Source organism: Aegilops tauschii, chromosome 2 (assembly GCF_002575655.3).
Source record: "Aegilops tauschii subsp. strangulata cultivar AL8/78 chromosome 2, Aet v6.0, whole genome shotgun sequence".
In the NCBI taxonomy this organism is placed as follows: Eukaryota; Viridiplantae; Streptophyta; class Magnoliopsida; order Poales; family Poaceae; genus Aegilops; species Aegilops tauschii.
Window position 1 is genome coordinate 643,584,632 of NC_053036.3, and position 22,783 is coordinate 643,607,414.

At 51.2% G+C, this 22,783-nt stretch overlaps 5 protein-coding genes and 1 non-coding gene across 6 annotated transcripts; 1 reads left to right on the forward strand and 5 right to left on the reverse strand.

Annotated features, from left to right (window-relative positions):
* Nucleotides 1-2,509: 2,509 nt before the first annotated feature.
* LOC109765917 (cytochrome P450 CYP94D108-like) lies at nt 2,510-6,496 on the reverse strand. Its single transcript, XM_045233831.1, has one exon. The coding sequence runs from the start codon at nt 6,011-6,013 to the stop codon at nt 4,454-4,456; it is 1,560 nt and encodes a 519-aa protein (XP_045089766.1). The 5' UTR covers nt 6,014-6,496; the 3' UTR covers nt 2,510-4,453.
* A 2,982-nt stretch (nt 6,497-9,478) lies between these two features.
* On the reverse strand, nt 9,479-11,893 carry LOC109765912 (uncharacterized). The gene is made up of 4 exons (XM_020324684.4): nt 11,709-11,893; nt 11,551-11,639; nt 10,451-10,510; nt 9,479-9,701 (listed from the first exon to the last, which is right to left on the reverse strand). Exons 1-4 carry the CDS (start codon nt 11,878-11,880, stop codon nt 9,612-9,614), a joined length of 411 nt encoding a protein of 136 aa, XP_020180273.2. The 5' UTR covers nt 11,881-11,893; the 3' UTR covers nt 9,479-9,611.
* A 55-nt stretch (nt 11,894-11,948) lies between these two features.
* LOC109765911 (3-isopropylmalate dehydrogenase 2, chloroplastic) lies at nt 11,949-15,582 on the forward strand. The gene is made up of 11 exons (XM_020324683.3): nt 11,949-12,183; nt 12,260-12,389; nt 12,524-12,635; nt 13,076-13,151; nt 13,278-13,366; nt 13,874-13,960; nt 14,159-14,275; nt 14,363-14,470; nt 14,556-14,609; nt 14,718-14,870; nt 15,207-15,582. The coding sequence occupies exons 1-11, from the start codon at nt 11,973-11,975 to the stop codon at nt 15,267-15,269; spliced, it is 1,200 nt and encodes a 399-aa protein (XP_020180272.1). The 5' UTR covers nt 11,949-11,972; the 3' UTR covers nt 15,270-15,582.
* A 249-nt stretch (nt 15,583-15,831) lies between these two features.
* Nucleotides 15,832-15,918, reverse strand: TRNAY-GUA (transfer RNA tyrosine (anticodon GUA)). The gene is given in 2 exon segments: nt 15,832-15,867; nt 15,882-15,918. It is a non-coding gene; the product is annotated as a tRNA-Tyr (tRNA).
* Nucleotides 15,919-16,270: 352 nt separating this feature from the next.
* LOC109765916 (putative pentatricopeptide repeat-containing protein At3g15130) lies at nt 16,271-19,259 on the reverse strand. Its single transcript, XM_040400208.3, has 2 exons — nt 16,654-19,259; nt 16,271-16,597 (listed from the first exon to the last, which is right to left on the reverse strand). The coding sequence occupies exon 1, from the start codon at nt 19,070-19,072 to the stop codon at nt 16,961-16,963; it is 2,112 nt and encodes a 703-aa protein (XP_040256142.2). The 5' UTR covers nt 19,073-19,259; the 3' UTR covers nt 16,271-16,597; nt 16,654-16,960.
* Nucleotides 19,260-19,577: 318 nt separating this feature from the next.
* On the reverse strand, nt 19,578-21,619 carry LOC109765910 (serine/threonine-protein kinase ATG1t). Its single transcript, XM_020324681.3, has 8 exons — nt 21,341-21,619; nt 21,148-21,268; nt 20,972-21,030; nt 20,799-20,863; nt 20,384-20,477; nt 20,226-20,306; nt 20,018-20,132; nt 19,578-19,919 (listed from the first exon to the last, which is right to left on the reverse strand). Exons 1-8 carry the CDS (start codon nt 21,590-21,592, stop codon nt 19,870-19,872), a joined length of 837 nt encoding a protein of 278 aa, XP_020180270.1. The 5' UTR covers nt 21,593-21,619; the 3' UTR covers nt 19,578-19,869.
* Nucleotides 21,620-22,783: the final 1,164 nt, after the last annotated feature.

Below are 22,783 nucleotides of genomic sequence, written 5' to 3' on the forward strand. Positions count from 1 at the left end.
AAGGGAATCCAAAGTACATGATAACATGAGTTTGGCTCTTTTTGACAGTAATAATCTTAATCATGAGTCATCACTATGCAAAATCTCAGAGCTGGTAAAAAAGAGTTCATAGTCTAGACATGTCAATGGTACATTTAGGAACCAGCTGTGACCATACTCAACTATGATAGTTTTTAGGCTGTTGTTCCCATGCCATTCTAGCACCTAGCTTTTAATGTTGCACACATTGGAAAAGGTAATTCCTTGGATGGATTAAAGTAGAAACATTATTGAGGGTTTGTGATAGGATGGTATATGCCTTCGACAAGTTAAGGTGACAGAATGATAGATCAGTTTGGAAAAATTGGTGTATTTTCTATTCTGGGAAAGGAAGCAAAAGCTCTGCTATTAGAAATTTACTATACATACATGTTAAAACTTTTACATGCATGTGAAACATGTTATTTAGCTTTCTGGGCAAAGAAGCAAGAATTCTGCTACTACAAATTTACTATGCATATAGGTCAAAGTTTTTTGCATACCTAGGAAATATATTAGTTAAGCTTCAAACTGATGGATTCATCCAATGCCCTCTCCGCAAGCTCGTAAATCATGAAATGACCGTTTTGGACCATTAATCTTCTCCTCTAGCAAGCACCTGGGTAAAGATACTAAATCAAATACACACAAAAGTGACAATGAAATGCAGATTCTGTAGCACAAACTGAAGTTACGACAAACAATTGTTGCAATAGTAGTTCAAGCACACATGCTTATTGTGACCGAGAACATTACGGTTCTGTTCTCATTTAAGCCCGGTCATTTCATTGATGTCAAGGGTCCTCTGAAACATAATTGTTAAATTGAAAACATCAAACTATAAAACCTCCTGAATATCACAAAAAAAAAGTGAATCCCTAGCATCAGATTGCAGGTTTGAGATGGCATTGGCCTAGTAGAGCAATTGCTGCTAGCTGCAACTTGTTTCGTTTGATAATACATTTTGACTTGATGTCCTGTATATCGGTAGGGTTCGATTTGGGCGGGTCAAAATGTCGAACACCTTATGTGCAGACGTCACGCTCGTAAGCAGGGACGAGTCGGGCGTGGTGTCGATCTGGGCAAGCTCGTCGCTGATCACTAACTTCCCCATGCCCTTCTCCTCTACTTCTCTGGACACTACTGTCACATCCTAGTGTCTTGTGGTCGCAGTCAAGGCCCTCGTCGTGGCGCTGCTGTCGGCATCAGCCATCGATGTAGGGGGAGCCATGGAATTTGTACAACAAAGAGGAGGGGAGAGGGGGAAGGGGAGGGATGGGGTGCCATACCACCATCGACCGACGTCGTTTGTACAGCCACGCCGCCAGCAAGGTTGAGGGCGAGGGTGCTGCCGGCATGGACCTCGTCAAGTTCCTGGCATCCAGTCACCGCTATCGCTCCCATGCTCCCTGTCGCCTCCATGTTTCTCCCAGAGCTTGGTGGTAGGCAGAGGGGCCGCCGCCACCCCTCCCCCTGGGCGCCACCTCCTCCCCCATCGGGTGGCTCCTCCTCGTTTCTTCCACTCCCGGGACGCCAGATCCGCTTCCACTCCCGGGACGCCAGATCCGCGGGCTCGCCACTGTTCAGCTGGAGAAGAACAAGATGGAGTAGATGCTGGCCAGGAGGTCGCTCGGCTTGGCCCGGGCGAGAGCACAGGAGGAGAAAAGTGAAGGGGGGAAGGCGGCGCAGTGGAGACCAGGGGAGGAGGGGAGCGGGGCTCGAGAAGTGGAGGGATTGGCTGCTTGGAGACGAACGGGACTGGGGGCTAGGTTTTCACCGCGCACTATGATCCAGCCCCATGCCTCTCGCTTTCTCACCCAGGACGCACACGGGACGCACCAATACACTGGGCCCGTAGACATTTGAGGCCCACCCGTCATGGACAAGGAAGCAAAAAAAATGAGTCACAGAGGACTAACGGCCACGACTTTGACAGCAGCGTAAAAATCCCTGTTGCTGTGAAATCGTGCGGCCATAACGCACGCGCGCCGCGAATGCCCCTGAAATGGCGGGTACTCTAGCAGGCTTTATATGTTAGATGGGCGTCTTCTCCCTCCTCTATCTCTCTCTTCCATGCCGAACTACTTGGCACATATTACAGCCCGCTGACGGTATAGCGTTGTACATGCCCTTAGCTCATAAACCCTTTGTTAGTATCCAATGGCCAATGTGATTCTTGATGGCATTTTCTTTTCTACCTAGCTCTCGTCCTATGTGGGCCCACTTGTTGCCCATGATCAACTTTTCTTTCTCAAATTAGTGACATTTTTTCAATCTTTTGAACTTTTTTCTAATCCATGAACTTTTTGTAAATGGTCCAGCGCTTTATTTATTTATTTTGCATGTTCCTTAAGCTTTTTTTTGAAATTTTTGAACTTTCAAAATTTGTTCACATTTTTTTCACGAAAATCAAAATTTTCCAATTGTTTTCAAATAATTCAAAAATATCACCGATACAACAAATATTAGTGTGCAATAAATAGCATGGCTACAATTTTTCTTAAAATATTTGCGCTGCTACCGATCACTGCATGCAGAGTCTCCCGTGGTTAACCAAACACTCGCAGCTATAGGAGGTCTCGAGTGAGCCGAGGGTATTGCTCGCTATGAGCAATACACGACGGCTAGCCATCCTTGACCCGGTAACCAAAAGAAGAAAATTGCGAGTGATCTGAAATTCTAATACTTGTGGTTGTGTCGCCTTAAAAAATATATGAACAAAACTAAAAATAAATAAAAAGGTAGTTTTGTAAAGAATAATGAATTAGTGGCATTAGTATTACCTTTTCAAGTAGAATGAAATAAAAATAATAAGAAATCTGCACATAATTTACATAAAAATTGTGTTTTTATAATATGCAAGAATAACCATATAATAGTAGAATTTTTTAAAAAAATAAGAAGAAATGGATTAGTGGCATTGATATTACCCTTAGAATGACCATGAACGTAATCAAAAGGCAATGCTCATCCGAGACCACACAATGCCGTGGACACCACCTATGTCGTGGGTGCAGCCGAAAGGTCACTTGCGGTCGAGACGACGCCACGACGCTTGTGTGACACGAGTAGAGTCGAAGGGCATCACAACAATGCAGACGTCGGCATAATCCAACACACTAGAGAGCATAATCCAACACACCGACGGCATCCACATCATCGCCCAACACCACGCCGGCCAACAAAACGGACCAACCGGGAAGCAACCAGGACCCCGGGGCACCGCTTGGCGCCATGTCAGGAAGCACCCTCGACACCAAGGCACCGCCCCGCCCACCACCACGACGATCGCACGCAGAGGCTTAGGGTGGGCTGCCCTGCGGCCGAGACAGGAAACATCTTGCACTTCTAGAAATTTACCCCATGCACATGTTGAATTTGTGATATTTCTAGAGGATTATTGAACCGTCACGTGAGGGTATCTCAAAAATGTCATCGATCCGTGAGATGCTTGCTCAAAAATGCCATTAGGTATCTCAAAAATGACATCGTTCCGTTAGATGTTTGCTCAAAAATGCCATTAGACATTGTTATTTTCACGTCAAACCCGTTCACCATGTTATATGACAAAAATAAGCCTAGACCCACATGTCAGTTCTCTCTATCTCACATTGATAAGTGTAGCCCTACTTGTGAGGAGTAAGCAAGCGAATGATTTTACAGAAAAATAAGGACGTTGTTGGGATCAAGTGGGCCCACACTTGATTGTAGTGAGATAGAGGGAGAGTTGGCATGTTGGTCCCTAGGTATTTATGTCATTATAACATGGCAAAAGAGATTTGAGATCAGAATAATGGTGTCCACTGGCATTTTTGAGCATGTGTCTAACGAAGCGATGGCACTTTTGAGCAGCTGAAAATCCTAGTGAAAAAACTGAGTAGTGGGACACAACTGATGGCATAAATGATAAAAACCCTTTTCAAAAAAGAAGCTTTCTAAGAAGGAATGAATTAGCATTGATAATACCCTTAGAAATAAAAAAATGAAACATATTCAAAATAATAAAATTTTCTAAAGAAGGGTGCATTGGATTACCCTTTAAGAAGAAAGGAAATGAAAAAAAAAAACTTGCACACAACTTTGCAGTGAAATTACATTTTTTTGTAATAATATACATAAAAGAATAAGCATATAACAGCACAAATTTCGGACTCCAATGTAATTTACACACATGTTGTATATAGTTTTAATGTATATTCACACACACACACACACACACACACACAAAGGTATAGCATCTCTGTTCATGAAGTCCTAGATGTGCCATTGGAATTGATAAACAGTACCTAGTAGCTAAGAAATAGAATTATTGGACACGGAATTCATCTTTGACTCACGGACGTTCTTCTGCACTACACGGGGGAAAATCTTGTTCAAAGCAGAATTTTCCCTCCATCCTGTCCTAGCAGTCGTACGTAATGGTACTCAGTTCCTTCTAGGCTCTAGCCTTGACCCTCACCGGGAGCCCATCGGCCATCCGCAGCGTCAGCGAGGCCACCTGCCGCGGCGTGTAGCCGCCGTCCACCGCCAGCTCCAACTCCTCCACCACGGACGCCACGATGGACTTCATCTGGATGTACGCCATCTCCTTGCCGAGGCAGATCCTCGGCCCCGCGTGGAACACGATGTACCGGAACGGGCTCTCCGGCCGGAAAGTCCCCTCCGCCGAGACCGGGTCCAGCCACCGCTCCGGCCGGTACGCCCGCGCGTCCTCGCCCCACACCGACTCCATCCGCCCCATCGCGTACGCGTTGTACGACACGAACCACCCCGCCCCCACCGCCGTGCCGTCCGGGAGGACGTCCGCCGCCCGCGCCTGCACCGAGTTCACCGGCACCGGCGGGTACAGCCGCATCGACTCCGTGATGGCCGCGTGCACGTAGTGCATCTCCCTCAGCTCGTCCAGGTCAAACCCGGGTCGGTTGAGATCGGAGATTGCACGGCGGGCGCGCACGGCGGCGACCTCGTCGCGGATGCGGCGCTCCACGTCCGGGCGCGAGGACAGCAGCCAGAAGAACCAGGTGAGCGCGGAGGACGTGGTCTCCCGGCCGGCGAGCAGGAAGCTGATCACCACGTCGCGGAGGGCCGTCTCGGTGTAGCCCTCGCCCTGCTGGCTCGCCATGAACCGCGACAGGAGGTCATGCTTCTCGCAGCCCATGCGCATCTCCTCCCGCCGCGACCGGATGATACCGTCGGCGAAGCCGTGCACCACGGCGATGGACTCGCGGAGCCGGCGCTCGGAGCCCAGGTTGAGCGCCTTCTTTATCTTCCACAGCCCCGGGACGGCGTAACGGAACCTGCCCGCGCTGAGATTGGCGGCGTCGCGGAACGCGTCGGCGAACCTGCTGCTCGCCGTGCTCTTGGTCGCGGCGCTCTCGGCTGCGTCCCCGTCCGGGAGCTGCCGGGGGTCGTGGTCGAAGGCGACGCGGCAGATGTTATCGAAGGCGTATCGTTCGAGCGTGTCCTGCAGGTCGAGCCGACAACCGGAGCCGGCGGCGCGGCGCAGGAGCGGGAGGAGCCTGCCGTGGAGCTCGCGGTGCACGGTGCGGGCGACGAAGAGGCGCAGCGAGCGCGTGTTGAACTCGTAGCTGGCGGCCTTGCGCTGCGCGCGCCACGCATGGCCGTCGACGTTGAGGATGCCCCGGCCCAGGAAGTCGTGGAGCGCCGACGCGAAGCGCGGGCCCTTGGGGTAGTTGTGGAAGGCGACGCGCATGACGTGCTCCAGGTTGGCGGGGTTGGCGGTGATGACGCCCCGTTCGCCGCCCGGGCGGTGGAAGACGAGCGTGCAGGTGGGCTGGCGCGCGAGCACCTCGGTGACCCAGTCCAGGATGCGGTGCCGGTTCGCCAGGAACTGCGGCAGGTGGCCGAGCAGCGGGTAGGGCGCCGCCCCCTTGTGGAGTCTCCACGACGCACGGGCATGGAGGAGGAAGACAGCGGCGAGGGAGAGGAGCGGTAGCAGCAGCAGCTGCAGGAAGGCTGCCAATGCGATCGCCATGGTCGATCGACCTCTAGCTAGCTGAAGATGGACTATAGATAGCACCTATGTATCGTCTCGTTTTGTAGGGTGTGCGTGAAGGTCAAGATGAAAGATCGAGGAGGAAAAGTAGAGCGTCGCGGCGGTTTCTTGCCGCTGATCCGACGCCGCTATGCATGTTCTGTTGTGCTACGAAATGATGAGGAGGACTGCCTCTCCGTTGCGTTCAAATAGTACACTCCTGAACCACACAGCTGGGGTGGAATATTCTCATCGGCCTTGGGGGTTGGACTTGTGGAGTCGTTTTGGCGTGCGCACGCGATCATGTTCTTTCTCTTTTCGCGTCAAACTTTGATATCTTCGTTCAACAAATGAGCTCCTGCCACAATCAGCCAATAGCAGGCCGGTGAGCAGGAAAGGAGGTTTAGAGTCGGACCAGCTCTGTGTGACCATCAGCGAGCAAGCATGCTTAGAGCATCTCCAGCCGGCTCCCAGAAAGGCTCCCAAGAGCACTTTTTCGTCGCCGGCGGCAAAAAAAAAGAACCAGTCACGCCCCACGACCTCAATTATCGCCGGATTTGGGCAAAAATACGGCCGGCGAGCCCACCCCAAACCCAGGATCCCGGGAGGCAGCTGGGGGAGGAGAGAGACCGTTTTGCATGCCTTGGGCCCGCCGTCAGCCTCCCACTCCCTCTCTTCTCACTTTTCCTCCGGGGCCCATCCACGTGCTTCTCTCTTCTCTTCTCCTTCTCTCCATCCACGGGCACATCAGGGCGGGCAGCCACGGCGGGGTGCGGGGCGCGAGGTGTGGGGTGCAGGCCAGGGGCGAGGCCACGGCGGACGGTGCGGGGAGGCGGCGGGGCGACGATGGCGCCGCACACCGCCGCGGCCTCCAGGAGCCACGCCGTCTTGTGCATGTGGATGTACTCCAGCGTGGCGAGGCCGACGTCGGCGCCCTCCCTGGCGAGGTCCACGACCTGCCCCCGCCGCGAGCCCACCCGCGCCCACGGCGCCCGCGCGCTCCGCCACGCTCCGCGTATTGCTCTTGCTGCTGCCGCCCTATCTGCATCCCCGCAGCCGCGGTGTCGGCGCCATCCTCGGCGCGCACGCTGCTACACAGCAGCAGCGACCTCCGCAGCAGTATCAGCGGCGAAGCGACCGGCACCTCTTCCTCCCCCTCCTCCTCCTCCTCCTCCTGTGTCGCCAGTGGACGCGCACCCGACGCCGTTGATGGGGCGCGAGCGCGACGCCCGCGGTGAGGACGAACGGCGGCAGCGCGTACGGGCCGTGGTTGCGGAAGAAGCCGAAGTGGCGGGGCGGGGAGGCCGGGCGCGCGGGACACGACGCGGCGCCAGCGGCGGCACACTGCCGCGCACCGGCACCCCGCCGCGCACCGGCAGTCCAGCAGCATGCCGTGGGGCAGCGCGGACATGATCAGCATCCACGGCCTCATCACCTCCCGCTCCTCCGCCAGCATCTACCCCGTCTTCGAGTACATGGAGCACGACCTCGCCGGACTCGCTTCCTCCCCTGACCCCTCCAAATGGAGGGACTGCGCCGCGAGCAGGGCCTGTATGCACCGGAGCGTGCCCACGGCATCGCCTGTGACCTGCTCGATGAAATGCCGCTGCCTACTTGAGCCTCAACACTGCTCCTGGGGGGGGGGGGGGGGGGGCGCAACGAGTGGAAAGATTTACGCCCCCAGGCAAAAAAATTCGCCGGCAGCCCCCCAAGGGGCGAAAGAAATGCCTCCCTGGGGGTGCCAACGAGTGGAGATGCTCTTAGAGCAAAGATGGACCGATACGTTAGCTGACACGTTTACGCGTTCAACATCAAATGAAGAAAATGAGGAGGCTAGCTCTCCAATTTCCAGCCGGCTACCAAAGAAGAAGTGGTACATCTATACTCTTAGGACTGGAATGGTCATGGCTCTCCACCGGAATAGTCACATGCGTCCATCTCATGTGTGTTTCTACTATGGATGGAAAGAGAAATATTGTCACATATTTTTCACCTCAATTCCCATTCAACTATCTAGTTTCAACGAATAGTCATTTTAAACACCAATTAATATCATTTCTATGAATTATTTTAATCATACATTCATTACACGAAATTATTTTATACCCCCTAGTCCAGCTGGCCGCTGACTCTCCCATCCAGCCCCTCTACCTCGCCGCTGCCGAGGGTCTCTGACAGGCGGAGCTCGTGCAGTGCCGACGGCGTCGGGGCCTTCCATGGGCGCGACACTTCTCCCTCCCTAGCGGCGGCGCGCCTCCGATCTGGTGGCGGGGAGGCTCCGATCTTGCGGTGACGGCACTACTCGGTGACATGTGTGGTGGGGTTATCCGCCCGGTGGTGTGCCTCGGCTTGCAGCGATGGATTGGTCTGTCGATCCCCCCGATCTGATCTGCGTGGGTTCATGGAGCTCAACCCAAAGTTGCGGGTGAGTCGTGTGCCTCGTCGGCTAATGCAACCTGGGGCTCTGATTTGCAGGCTTCAGGCCATGGATGTTGGCAGGCAGGCGGCGGCGGGCTGGATCGGGGCAGCGTGGGGGCCTGCTGCCATGAAAATAATGATGGATGTCCTTGTGTTCTTTTCGCAGCATGACAATGTCCTACATGATCGGTCCTCCTCGATTTGGTCATCGACGTGTTCCGGAACTGCTACCGGAGATCTTGCCCAAGATATCTGTATTGTATAGAATTCGGTCGTGCACGCCATATCAGCCTACGAGGATTCATAACGGCGTGGCACGAAGCTCTATTGTTTGTTGACAACATGGGACATGTCGGCTTCTCGATTTCTATGGTGTAGACGGCTGTGGAGAAGGTCATGGGGCCTGCGATCGAAGGATCAGTTAGACGGACTGAGCCTTCGAGGCGATGGAGTCAGCCAGGTGTTTGGTAACTCTAAGGAGCAGCAGTGTCAAGTGGGGGTGGCACTGGAAGAGTTCATTTTTGGTGGTGCTCCGTGGGTGCCGAGCCGTGACTTTCAGGGTGAAAACCTAAGGTTTGACCTTCATTGGTTGTGCCTGATAATTGCCTTGCTGAAGGAATTGTTTTGAGAGGTCGAACTTCTCCAAGGTGAAACCTAAGATCTTGAATCGGATAACGGTGGTGCTTGTGCACTGTTTACTTCTTGGAGGCGTTGCTTTTGAAGACTTTTTATGTTTTCCGGATGTTGTATTTGACAGTGGTTTGTGTGCGGCTGATGAGAGAGGTGGGTCGTTTATTTTTTCCTTTCTTTTTCTATTTTTTTTCTTTGGACGTGTGCATCCTGGATGTCGTTGCGACATCTTGTAGGTGCAGAGATAGAGTGTAATTGGCATTTGTGCGATATTAATATATTCTCTTTAAAGAAAATGAATTATTTTAATCTCAATTGGGGAGCCAACTTTGGTCGCGAGCTTGTCAAATGCTTCCAATGGTGGAGCCCGGTGACAACAAGATTGACGCTTGCTTTGATCTGCTAGTTTCAGAAACCCCTGTGAAATCTTGATGCGGTGATTGTACAACATTGGCTCTGCTACACCGTTAGGTTTCGTTTCGGATTGCTTGCTGTTTTAGAAACATCAGCTCTGCTACTCTGTTCCCGTTTCATCTGATATTCTGCCCAACTAATTTATAAACACAGATGAGGAAGCATCGCACGCCTTCTTCAAGGCGTCGAAAACACCCTCGAGCGTCGCGTCCTGCACCAGCACAACCTTCTCCCTCAATTTAGAGCTCGAACCGATACACGCTTCTCTTTTCTTCACTCCAAGTACCTGCACGTTTACGCAAGGTTTTCAGGATTTCAGATGGGAGCAACCAAGGTGGCCATAGTTTGAAGCAGAATGGCCAGAAAAAGCAAAATTGACAGGTCAAGTAACACTGAGGCTGAAACGTCCTAATCCTAATACTGAATTGCAATGCTTCAGAAAGTGAAGAAAAAAAAAGAGATATGAAACCGAAGAATATCACACATCTCCAAGTTGATCAAGACTCGCCGATCCACATCTTCGACAGTCAGTTCAGGACTGCTTATTTCTCATGCTTCAACAACATATAAAGGCGCATGTGTTTTTAAACAACGCATAACACACCCATGGCTGCTAATTGCACCATCTGACGCACAACAGCAAATGTCAAACAGCGATACAGAGGCTCAGCCTGTCGATGCAAACCATACATACACCTCAGTTACTCTTTCTTCTGATTCAGAAAAGAGCAGTTCCCCGTCACCATCTCAGGGACAAGACTGGCCATTACCATGGTTCCAGCCTTTTACGGGGTTCACCGTCGCGCGTATGGCGGCGATTTATACGGGAGAAAGAGCACCGGTTCCTACAGCTGATACACTCTGCTCAGCCAGGTTATATTACATACTCGCAGTTAACATACATCATCAAGGGCCACACGCCTTCTTCAAGGCCTCGAAGACGCCTTTGAGTGTCGTGTCCTGCACTAGCATGACCTTCTCCCTCGATTTCGAGCCAGAGCCGATGGACACCTCTCTTTTCTTCACCCCAAGCACCTGCATTCATGCATGCACATTTACAGAAGGGTTTCAGCATTTCAGATGGAGCAAAGAAAATGAAGCATCAAAGAGTTACTTCATCTGTACCATTACATAATCATGTCAAACCAGTGGATATACTTCCAGCAAATAAGGCGCCTATTGTCTCTCTTGATTAATGAGCTAAACATTGGAAAATGCACCTATATATTGTCTCAATCAGCAACCCATAAGGCACTACCCAAAGATACAGCTGCCATTTTTTGTCCATGAATTCAGCCCCTTGAATTGTAGTTTGACAGCGACTTTATGTGGTCCGTAGGAGATAAAACAAGACACTAAACCATAGTGCAAGTAGGATTATGGACTGTAACTATCTGATCAGCAGCAACAAACCCCTGGGTGATATTGGCAGTTAGGCGCAAACAGCCACTGAATTCTGCAGATTCTCTGGTAAAAGAAAGAACCGGAGTTATTTGTGGTCTCAGAACAATCACAGTTCAAATCCTTGGATTGCCCTTGACTGACAGAATCATGATACAGGTATCAAACTCAGTGAACTTCGATGCTATCTTCCTCCTAGCAAACGCCCTAACTAAACTAGGCGGCCAATTCTGAAGCAGAATGGCCAAAGAAGCAAAACTGGCAGCTGCAGTAACACGAGGCTAAAATGTTAAATGACCTACTCGATTGCAATGATCCAGGAAAAAAAAGGATTTTCAAAATTCATGAAAGAACATCACACATGTGCAAGGTGAACAAGCTTCGCCCATCCATGTTCAGTATTGTACTAATTATCTCACATGCTTCAACAACACTTTCTAACATGCTAAAAGTCCAAACTTTCATGGAGAAGATCTCAGGTCATCAGTTTGCAACAGTGAAGTGCATCAGGAATCAAAGCAAATCATACCAAGCTTAAACCATCTTCAATCTACTAGTTCACAGCTATACCATGGAACTAACAACCATCATCTAGGCGGGCAGTTCGTCTAGATCAAGCAGTGGTGAAGTACCACTGTGTATCTACAGGTACAGGGAGGGAAGCGCTAAATTACCGAGCTGATGAAGTCGACGAGGGCGGCGTTGGCCTCCCCGTCCCTGGCCGGCGCGTCGATCTGCACCCCGACGGCCTCCTCCCCGATCTCTGCAAATTAACTCACGAGTTAGGAGGGGAGCAGCGAGGACGAGGACTGGGTGGGGACGGAGTACGGACCGGTGATGGTGGCCATCTTGGAGCCGGGCTTGGCGTGGACGGAGATGGCGACGGTGGACGGCGGCATCAGGCGGAGGCAGCCCGGGAACTCCCCTCCGGCGGCGCCCGCCGCCGCCGCGGCCGCCGGCGCCGGGGCCCCCTTGGCCTTGCTGCCTCGCTTCCCTGGAGCCATCTCCTCCGGGTCTTCACTTGGGCCGGGCCCGAGTCCATCGGCACAATATATCCCGTGGAGGCCCAGGAGACGGCCAGCCTCAGCACAGCGCGATGATGACTCAGCTCCAAGCCACGCCGCTCAGAACCCTAGCCCTCTCCGGCCGGCGGGGCGCCGGCGCGGCGGCGCGGCCGACGGCGGGCTCCGTACGGTGCTCCGCCGCGGCCAGGAGCTACAGCATTACGCTCCTACCCGGCGACGGCATCGGCCCCGAGGTCGTCGCCGTCGCCAAGGACGTCCTCTCCGTCGCCGGCTCCAAGGAAGGTAGGCTCGCCTGAACTCCCGAGCTTTGAGTACTAGCAGGGTGCGACGATGACCCGTTTGTTTTCCTTGCTCGCAGGCGTGGAGCTCCGGTTCCGGGAGATGCTGATGGGCGGCGCGGCGCTGGACGCGGCCGGCGTGCCGCTCCCCGACGAGACGCTCGCGGCGGCGCGGGCCTCGGACGCCATCCTCCTCGGCGCGATTGGAGGGTGAGTGGAAATTTTCTGTTGACAGCAGAAACATCACTTGTGACAGCTCCGGATTGCATTTTGCTCTGGTCAGACTTTGTGATTTGCACCTGCATTTTTTCTTTCAGTAATTGGATGTGATGCTGTTGTTGCAGGTATAAATGGGATAACAATGAGAAGCATCTCAAGCCCGAGACTGGGCTGCTCAACATCCGTGCTGGGCTCGGCGTGTTTGCCAATCTGCGGCCAGCCACCGTGTTACCGCAGGTACATCAACATGCCATTTTAGTTCGACAACACTGCAGTTGGTACTTTAGATAGCTATTTGGCTTAACTTGCATCTGAGGCCATGTGTCAAAGGCATCAGAGTGTGTCCTGCATCCGGGCTTAATCTGTACTAGTATTAAGTATTAACAACATTGTCCTGGTTTTCTAATGGCACTACTCAAAATTATGCCTTTCGTACATCGCTTATGTTGCATCCATGGCCATGTATCGAAGGCATCGGAGAGTCGATGTGATCTGTACTAGCAGCACATAGTTTAAAGAAGCAATAAAACACTAGCAAATGAAGTCATAGCTGCAAATTTTGGGCTGAATGGACTTGTTTGCTTCAATTATTACTGTTATATACTTACAATAATGTGATGATTTGCTCATATGTTCCCCATGTAATTACTTATCTCTTTGGCCTCACACTTTTGTAGTTAGTAGATGCATCTACTTTGAAGAAAGAGGTAGCTGAAGGAGTTGACATCATGGTTGTTAGAGAGCTTACTGGAGGTAATGTTGACTAAACTACGATTAAACATGGATGGTTATTCCTCTTTCCTTGCTGATTTATATGTTTCCAGGTGCATTCTGATGAATTTTGAAACTTCTACTGGTATTTTATTTTCTGCGTGGCAGGGATCTACTTCGGCAAACCTAGGGGTTTTGGAACCAATGACAAGGGGGAGGAAACTGGCTTCAACACTGAAATATATTCAGCTGCTGAGGTGTCCACTGTTCCTCTTACATTTCAACTTTCTCCCTGATAAAATATTTATTGAATGATTGATAGTCGCTGCTGCCCCCGAAGGCATAAACATGACTATATCTGTTGATCATTTTGTTTCTCTGTTTCTTTCCTCTATGATGTCAGAATGTATTCTCTGTAAGAACACATGTAATTAGATATTAAAAAACTCTGTTTGGTACCAACTGAAGGCATAAACATGACTAAATCTGTTGATCATTTTCTTTCTCTGTTTCTTTCCTCTATGATGTCAGAATGTATTTTCTGTAAGAACACATGTAATTTGATATAAAAAAACTCTGCTTGGTACGAACCGAAGGCATAAACATGACCAAATCTGTTGATCATTTTGTGTCTCTGTTTCTTTTCTCTATGATATCAGGATGTATTTTTCTGTAAGAACATGTGTAAGTAGATTAAAAAACTCTTTGTCCATTTTTATCGAATATAATGAATTAACTGTTTGTCCAAACAACTCTATCCCCAGATCGATCGTATTGCCCGTGTTGCATTTGAGGTTGCTCGCAAGAGAGGAGGGAAACTATGCTCGGTGGACAAGGCGAACGTGCTTGAGGTAATTAATTATAGGAATCCCAAATATTTTCGAGTTGTTCGACTTGTATGGAAATTATAACCAAGCCATGGAGCATATTCGAGACAATTTTATATTTAATGTTTTATAACTCTTTCTTAAATATTTAGTTGGATGCGATGATTATGACCTATCATTTTGCTGAGCCTAATACATCATTTCCCCCTAATGCTATTGTAGGCATCTATGCTTTGGAGGAAACGGGTAACTGCAATAGCTTCTGAATTCCCTGACGTTGAACTCTCACACATGTACGTTGATAACGCTGCGATGCAGCTTGTTAGGAATCCTAAACAGGTTTGTTTCTTTGTATGTAACTTATCTCACCCTGAGCTTAGAAGTATGGAGATTTGCTGACCTCCTGTATGCCCTTCATTATCACAGTTTGACACGATTGTGACAAACAATATTTTTGGTGACATATTATCGGACGAAGCATCAATGATCACAGGAAGCATTGGAATGCTGCCATCTGCCAGTGTTGGTGAATCGGTAATATAATTTGCTTTCGGACGCACTTATTTTATGCTGAAATTGCTGGAAGTAAAGCACTTACGGATCTTCTTTTTCTGCACAGGGACCGGGTCTTTTTGAACCCATTCATGGCTCTGCTCCTGACATTGCTGGCCAGGTTGACATAGCTCCTAAATTCAGAACAATCCTTGGATACTACTGCGTTGCCTTTTGTTGTCTAACTCTGTTCAAAATTCTGCTCCCTCCTACAATTTGCTGAGTGCAGGACAAGGCAAACCCGTTAGCTACAATTCTTAGTGCTGCGATGCTATTGAAATATGGCCTTGGTGTAGAAAGTGCTGCAAAGAGAATCGAAGCCGCGGTTACAGAGACACTGGACAATGGGTTCCGAACTGGGGACATATATTCTCCTGGGACGGTAAGATTAGTCCATGCAACATGTTGAATAATTGCTGCACTGAATATTTGCTACAATTATGTTGGAAGAGAAATCGAATGCCGATGTTTCTGCCAAATAAATAATTAAATATTCATCTGCTTCGTACAGTTGTACTTAGATTGTTCTCTACTTGCACATCAATTACGAGTACTTAGATAGTTTGACAAAATAGAAGGATTTGGTCCTCTGTTTCTTAGCCTGCCAAACTTGTGGCCTGTGTTCACTGGCTGTGGAATATACTCATTAGCAAGCGCTACTTTTTGCTCTTGTTTCCTCTTTTTTCCGAACTTGCATAGTTTTGTTCTTGCGCTGCAGACATTGGTTGGATGCAAGCGAATGGGAGAGGAAGTCCTGAAGGCTCTGGAGTCACAGAAGTAAACGGTAACCGATAGCCATCAGTACGGAGGGTTGAAGAAGCCTGCGACATGGGATGGTCGAAAGCGCACCGGGATCTGATCTGACCTTACCCCGCCAAAGATCGTCGATCTTGCCCCTGGATTGTGTGATTTTGTTTTTATGTTTGCCTGCTTCCGCCCTTGTAGTTTGGTGCAGGAATTTAGCGGATCGTCTTTTCCCTTTCTCGTTGGAAAGATTTTTGTGTGCCTTGATTGAATGAATTGTGTCAGTGATGGATAGAAAAATGGGGATGGTTCCCTTTGCACCTGGCTGGAATGAAAAAGATATTGGATTTTGTGGCACTGTCATTTGGGATAAGTCAGTACATTCCTGTCATGTCCCATCTAATGTATCTTAAAAAAAACGAGTGTATTACAGAAGTAATCATCAACTAGATTTTGGGGTTCCGCTAATCTAAGCAGCAGATTCCAGTGTGACTTTGTGAAGCTAAAATCCCCGTCAATATGTCTTTCCCAGAGATTTATTTTTTGTATTTATAAGAAGAATAAAAAAAAGGAAAAAAAGAAAAAAAGAGAGGGGGAAATCCGACCTACCGGATTCGAACCAGTGACCTAAGGATTTAATCTGCATCCACTACAGTCCTCCGCTCTACCAACTGAGCTAAGGTCGGCTTGTGGTGTTTTGTCCTCCCGACAAGGAAATTCCTTTGATACCTGCTAGGAGCCCAACGGGTGCCATGCCACCAACCCTCCCCAACCATGAATTAGGCGATTTAGCCAAGCAGCAGAGTATTTTGAGATGGAACACGTGGACAGATCTTATTCCAGAAAAGACCGTCATTGGATCAGATCAGATCAGATCAGATTGTATGTGTGTAGCCTGGAGCCTGCACAAGCACAAGAGCACAACTCCAGAGAGACAGCCCGAATAAATGAACAATCAACCACTCTCGTCAGGACGTAAATATCACAAAAAATAAAATTTGCACTCTAAACAGATTGATTCAGACAAGGACGCATATATAAAAGAGGAGAGATTTGAAAGATTTACAGGGGGTCATGCTGCCCACCTGAACATTTCGTTAACGGCGGCAACACACTAGGTAAGGGGTAGTGTCAGCAAGCACTCAGCACACGGGTAAACCGCGAGTTGCTGGGCAGTGGCAGGTCAGCCAGCACAACTCAAAGATTACAAGGCCTAAGAGGGCAGGCCAATGCATATCAGTAGGACCAGTGGTCTCCAAGAGGAACTCGAGCCTCTCGGGGCATTCAACATTCTCCTTCAAGTAAATTCAGCAATGTACGTTACGTTACGTACCTGGCTAATCCATATATAGATGCTAAAGTTGCCTCCTTATCTTCACACGAGATCGAGCTGCCTGTTTAGTCTTGTACAGAAACAACACCTCCTTATCTTCACACGAGATCGAGCTGCCTCCAGGATACTGTGACCAAATCAGCGCCCAAATCAAATGCTCAACTTCACTTGGGCATACGGCAGTCCCCAAACCCTCTTCCCAAAAGGGCCATCATCACAACAGATTGTATGTATGTTGCCTGTTGCCTGCACAACTCCGGGCAGAGCGGATATCTTGATGACACCCCAATGCATATCCATGTTGCTTAGCATTTCGGTGGTGGCGTATGCCTTCTTTGTCGAGCCAGCCTATGAGGTGCCTGTTTCAGTGTGAGTTTAGTTAGCCAAGTCACAAGTCACCAGTAGTCTTTGCAGGAGCAGGCGCCGTCCTGGAACCTGTGGAACCGGTTGGCGTCTCTTACAACCATCGCCCTCCCCACCACCCGCGACAACCCCTTGAAGAACTCGTGGCAGTCGCCACACACCCGCAGGTTCTTGTACACCCTGATCACCTCCCTCCTTCCCTCCTCTTCCTCCCCATCGCCATGGTGGTGCTCACCATGGTGCAGCAGCCACAGCCCCACAGCCAGCCGCTCGCTGTGCGCCCGCAGGCCCTCGGCGCGCGACTCCTCGTCCACGTCGTGCAGCGCCACCGCATGCGCCGACGACCCAGCACTGTACCCGAGCTGCTCCCTCATCCGGCTCTCCACGTCGCGGAGCACGCGGCGGATGTCGGTGGCGCGTGGGTGGGTGGTGTCGCCGCCACCGTAGAAGAAGTGTGCCTCCTTGCCGACCTCCACCCAGCTGCACCCACCCTGCTTCCGCAGGCCCCGGCGCCGCATGGCGTCGCGCACCTGCTGGTGCTCCCGCCACTCGCCAGCCTCGGCGAAGATGTTCGACAGCATCACGTAGTTAGCCGGGTTGTCGCCGTCCATGCCCAGGAGGGCCTCGCCCGCCTCCCTGGCTGTGGTGACGTCCTTGTGCACCCTGCAGGCGCTGAGCAGAGTCTGCCACACGCCGACGGTGGGCTCCATCGGCATCGTCGCAACAAGGTCCCTGGCCTCCATGAGCTCCCCAGCGCGGCCGAGGAGGTCTACCATGCACGCATAGTGCTCAGCCCTCGGCCTCAGCCGTTTTTCTTGGCGGATCATCGAGAAATACCGGCGACACTCCTCAACAAGGCCAGAGTGGCTGCACGCCGACAGGAGGGCCAGGTAGCTCACCTCGTCAGGCTCGACGCCTTCCGTTCGCATTTTCTCGAACATGTCAATGGCCTCTTGACCATGGCCATGCTTCCCGAGGCCGTTGATCATTGCTGTCCATGACACGACGTTCCTCCTCGGCGTCTCCCAGAACCGCCGCTCTGCCTCGTCAGTCAGCCCGCACTTGTGGTACATGTCCACGATGGAGTTGGATACTGACACGTCCATCCCTGCTGGATTCTTCACCGTGTAGCAGTGCATCTGCCTCCCTTGCTCCACGAGGGCGAAGTCTGCAAACACACCGACGACGCTGGAGAGGACATGCCCATCAGCACGGACGCCGGAGCTCCAGAACCGCCGGAACAGATCCAATGCTTCCTTCACCTGCCCTTCTTGTGCATGCCCGATGATCACCGTTGTCCACTGGATGGCATTCTTCCTTTCCAACCGATCGAACACCTGCATCGCCACCGGCAGGCACCGGCATTTGACGTACACATCGAGCAGCGCGCCAGCGAGGATTGCATTGGATGCCGTGGAGACCCCTCTGGTCACCATGGCCGCGTGAACCTGCGTGCCCTCTCGAGCCGCCCCTAGCCCGCTGCAGGCTTTCAGCAAGCTGGCGAAGGTGAACTCGTCGGGCTGACAAGCCTCGTCTCCTCGCCGCTGCATCTCCCGGAAGACGAGCAGCGAGTCCCTGCCACGCCCGGCATGCGCGTAGCCAGAGATCATGGCGTTCCAGGTGACGAGGTCCCTGAACGCAGCAGCGCCATCAAACACCTGCCGCGCATCGCCGATCCTCCCGCCCTTGGAGTACACGAGCACCAGCGAGTTGGCGACGACGCCGTGCCCCTCGAACCCCATCCTGACGCAGGCCCCGTGGACCCGGACGGCCGCGCCCGTGTTGCCGACGACGCCGCACGCCTTGAGGGTGGCCGAGAGCGTGAACTCGTTCGGCGGGACCTCCGAGAGCCGCCGCATCGCCCCGAACAGCCGGAGGCACTCCCCGGCGCGCCCCTGCTGCAGGAAGCCCACCATGAGGGCCGTCCACGACACCACGTTCCTCTCGGGCATTCCGCCGAACACCTGGCCGGCCGTGTCGAGTTTCCCGCACTTGGCGTACATGTCGATGAGGTTGTTGCCCAGCATGGTGTCCGACCCGAAGCCGAGCTTGGTGAGCGAGCCGTGGAGCTGCGCGCCGCCGCGGAGGTCCGGGCCCCTCGCGCTCGCCCGGAGGAGGTCGGCGAGCATCCTCCGCCGCTCCATTGGATTGGCCGGGAGAGTTGGAAGGGAGATGGCGCCTCCGGACAATGAGAGATCGCGGCGAGGTCAGCATGTAGAGGGGCGCCGGCCGCGCTCGGCGCCGGTCGTGGGCGCGTCCAGTGCGCGCTGGGAGTGGCGTCGGACGGGGAAAGAGAAGAGGGAGAGGGACAAGTGTGGTATTTTTTTCTCTCTCTAATTTCTGAACTGATGGAATGTGATTTTCAAGGCTCGGTACAAATTTGGCTCGAAATCATCCATTTTCATATGGAAGTTTTGAACTGGGTGGCATGCTTTCATTTTCAGTTTATCTGGTGTTGGCTACAATTTGATACTCCCTCCGTCCGGAATTACTTATTGGTCGGAGAAATGGATGTATCTAAATATATTTTAGTTCTAGATACATCCATTTTTATCCATTTGTGTGAAAAGTAATTTCGGACAAAGGCAATAGTGTTTTTCTTGCATTCCAAAAACAATCTAGTCAGGAAAGATCAAAATAAGAAGCGAATTCCAGGTTAGTCGTCATTTTCCTTTATACTGGTAGACTTGCATCCAGAGTTTCCTTACATTATATTCACATTCACATTTTTCCATACAGTAAACTAATCAACCAGGCCTAAGCTTCATCTATTGAGCAGTCCTACAGGCTACAGTTAAATGGCACGAAACTGTATATGGATAATTCTGTTAAGTACAGGCATTCAGATCTATGTTGGCACTATCTGAAGCCAACACAAACAAGCCAACGGATCCTATGCTTCAGATGATACTGAAGCGCAGAGCCGAAATCCTCTTCAGTTTTATGGTCTGAGGCCGTGGTTGATGAATTCTTGCAACGACAGCCGCTTCACTGAAAACAAAACAGCCGTCCAAACGTCAGCTATGTAACCATCCAGAGTTTCAGCATTTTGGTTGACAGAAGAGGCAGCATGGCCAGCGTCGACATACCTGGATTCGTGCATAGTAGTCTGGTGCATACGTCGATGGAATCAGGATGCAGGCTGGGCACAATGAGTTGCGAGAACGGAAGAGAGCTGCTAGTTCTGTTTATGCATTGAAGCATCTGAAGAAAGTAAACATGTGAGCTAAGTACCGTTCCAAAATCTAAGTCTCTGAAATCATGATTAAACAAAGTTGGCGAGTGGAAGTGCATCACCTGCACATTACTTGTACCACGGAACGGCGGGTAGCCGTTCAAGAGCTCAAAGAGGATCGCACCGATACTCCACAAGTCTACCTGCACACAGGAGATGTTCAAATCTCTGTCATTCGCGTGGCTAAAAAATGTTGGGCATTTGAGCATATAAGGCATACCTTGCCATCGTACTTCTGAAATAGCATCACTTCCGGGGCCATGTACAAACGAGTGCCGCAGGCTGTCTCTGCATACTCCCCAGGATGAAGAACCCTAGTAAACACAGAAACAAATGTGATTGGATTTCTGTTTGTCCAACTCGATCGGCTAACTAGCGAACCTTACCCATCAAAGGAAACCCATTCCATCAAGTTTCAGCACCACGCATCACGGCGTATTTCAGGTTTCTGCTACTTCTAATGCCAGTTGGGCGGCTAACAGATGTTACAAGAACGTCCAATGATTTCGCAGTTGACAGAAAGAATAGTTAGGGGGCTGCTACAGTGAGTGGCATATATTTTTCTCTGTAACTACTCATATGTGACTAGATGAGTGCCTATCATCAGTCCAAGCGCTGCGTATTTTAGAACTAACCTGGACAGGCCAAAATCGGATATCTTGAGTATCGCATCACTGCCAGAACAAGAGAGTAGGATGTTCTGCAACAATCCATTCAACAGGTCTATTAATTCAAAATTAACAGTTCAACCTAGTGAGAAAGCACTAAACAAAACAAATAGTTTAACAAGGGATTCCAGTCCCTGGACCTCAGGCTTCAAGTCCCGGTGGACGACGTGGTGCCGGCGGAGCACTTGCAAACCAGCTCCTGCCAGCCACAGGGGGCAAGCTCCAGTTTTCACACATCACATCGAATCGAAATCGATGGTGGAAACAAGAATTCCGCGAACAATTGGGGAATACTGTAGATGATAGGATGAATTACCGATCTGTCTCATGAAATTCCTGGCGACGCTCTCCTCCACCCTGCCGCCGCTGCGCTGGATGTAGGTCGCCAGGTCTCCCCCCTCGCAGAGCTCCATGACGAGGTAGATGCAGCCCGGGGTCTGTCCGAGACAGAGCATAATAAGCCACTCGATTGGTACAAGAAGAGAAGGGAGGCTTGGGGGCGTTCGTACCCGGACGACGTCGAGGAGGCGGATGATGTTGGGGTGGCTGACGGCGGCGAGGAAGCGGAGCTCGCAGTCGAGGCTGTCGCGGAGGCGGGCGGGGAGGCCGGCCAGCCGCACCTGCTTCACGGCCGCGGGTGCGCCGGTCGAGAGCCGCACCGCGCGCCACACCGACGTGGCCGGGGGCCGCCCGCTCAGGCGCTCGCGCAGCTCGTAGCCGCCCACCACCGTCGGCGCCGCCTCCGTGCTCCTCCCTGCCATCGAGAACGGACTGGAAGGCCGTACCCAAGCGAGACACACAAAAAAAACTTGGAATGAAAATAGCAATTCTGGTTGGGCCAAGAGCCCAACATTATCCGACAGGCCGTGAGCCCAGGATGAGAAAGCTCAAACTGTTAGCCAAAGCCCATCTATTATTCTTCTACTTCTGCGCCTACCGAACTGTTCTATGAGAGCAACTAGTTGCCTCAAAGGAAAAAACTGAGAGCAACTAGTACATGGAGGTTAACCCCGCTATGCTTGCAAACTTACTTCTGACGTTAACCAACACTAGATATAAGAAGTGTAGCGTAATGTCACGTGGAGGGTGTTCAAGTTTTATCGCCTATTGAAACGCACGGATATTTGTACTAGTAAAAGAAAAAAGGGCGTGCTACGCATCGGCCGACAGATCTTTTCAAACGATCAGCCACCTCGCAAGCCATCAGATCTGGCTCAATCTAGTGGCCGAGCGTCATCCTCTACTTCTGCAACAGAGGTTGTGTTGCAGAACCCTTTGCAGTAGAGATTGTGTTGCCAAAATTTTTTGCAGCAAAGATGATGTTGCAGAAACATTTGCAGATTTTTTTTAACTGTTGTTGCAGCGGCACCAACAATTGCGGCTGAAGCTCGAGTAGGCGACAACCATGGAGACCGTGTCGGTGTGCTTGCCCACGCCGAGCCCTTTTGGCGGCGGTCGGAGCAGTGTGCGGAGGCGTCAGCTTGTGGGGGAGCTCGAGAGGAACACGTGAGGCGACTGCTCGTGCTTGTCGATCGGCAGACTCATTGATGTGCTTGCCGGCAACGGCGGTCGTGCTTGTTGGTGTGTTTGCTGGCGGTAGCGGTCGGAGAAGCACACGAAGGCTTTGTGCTTGATGGGAAGCTCGAGAGGAACATGAGGGGCGACCACCCTCGAGAGGATCCAGATCCCGCAGCATACCCGTTGTTTGCGGTGGGTGAGATTGCAACAACCAACAAGTATTCAGTTGCAAAACTTAGTCTAGGTAATACATTGTTTTTGACGCATCTGATTAAAATCGGATCTGACGGCCATAAAGAAAAACTAGGCCGATAGGATATTTTATTGGGTACATCAGAATAGTATCTGGATCTACCATCGATGGCTCTTCTCTCACACCCTACCTCAACGACTCCTTCCTAACCCATCGACCACACCAGTGGATTTGCACGATC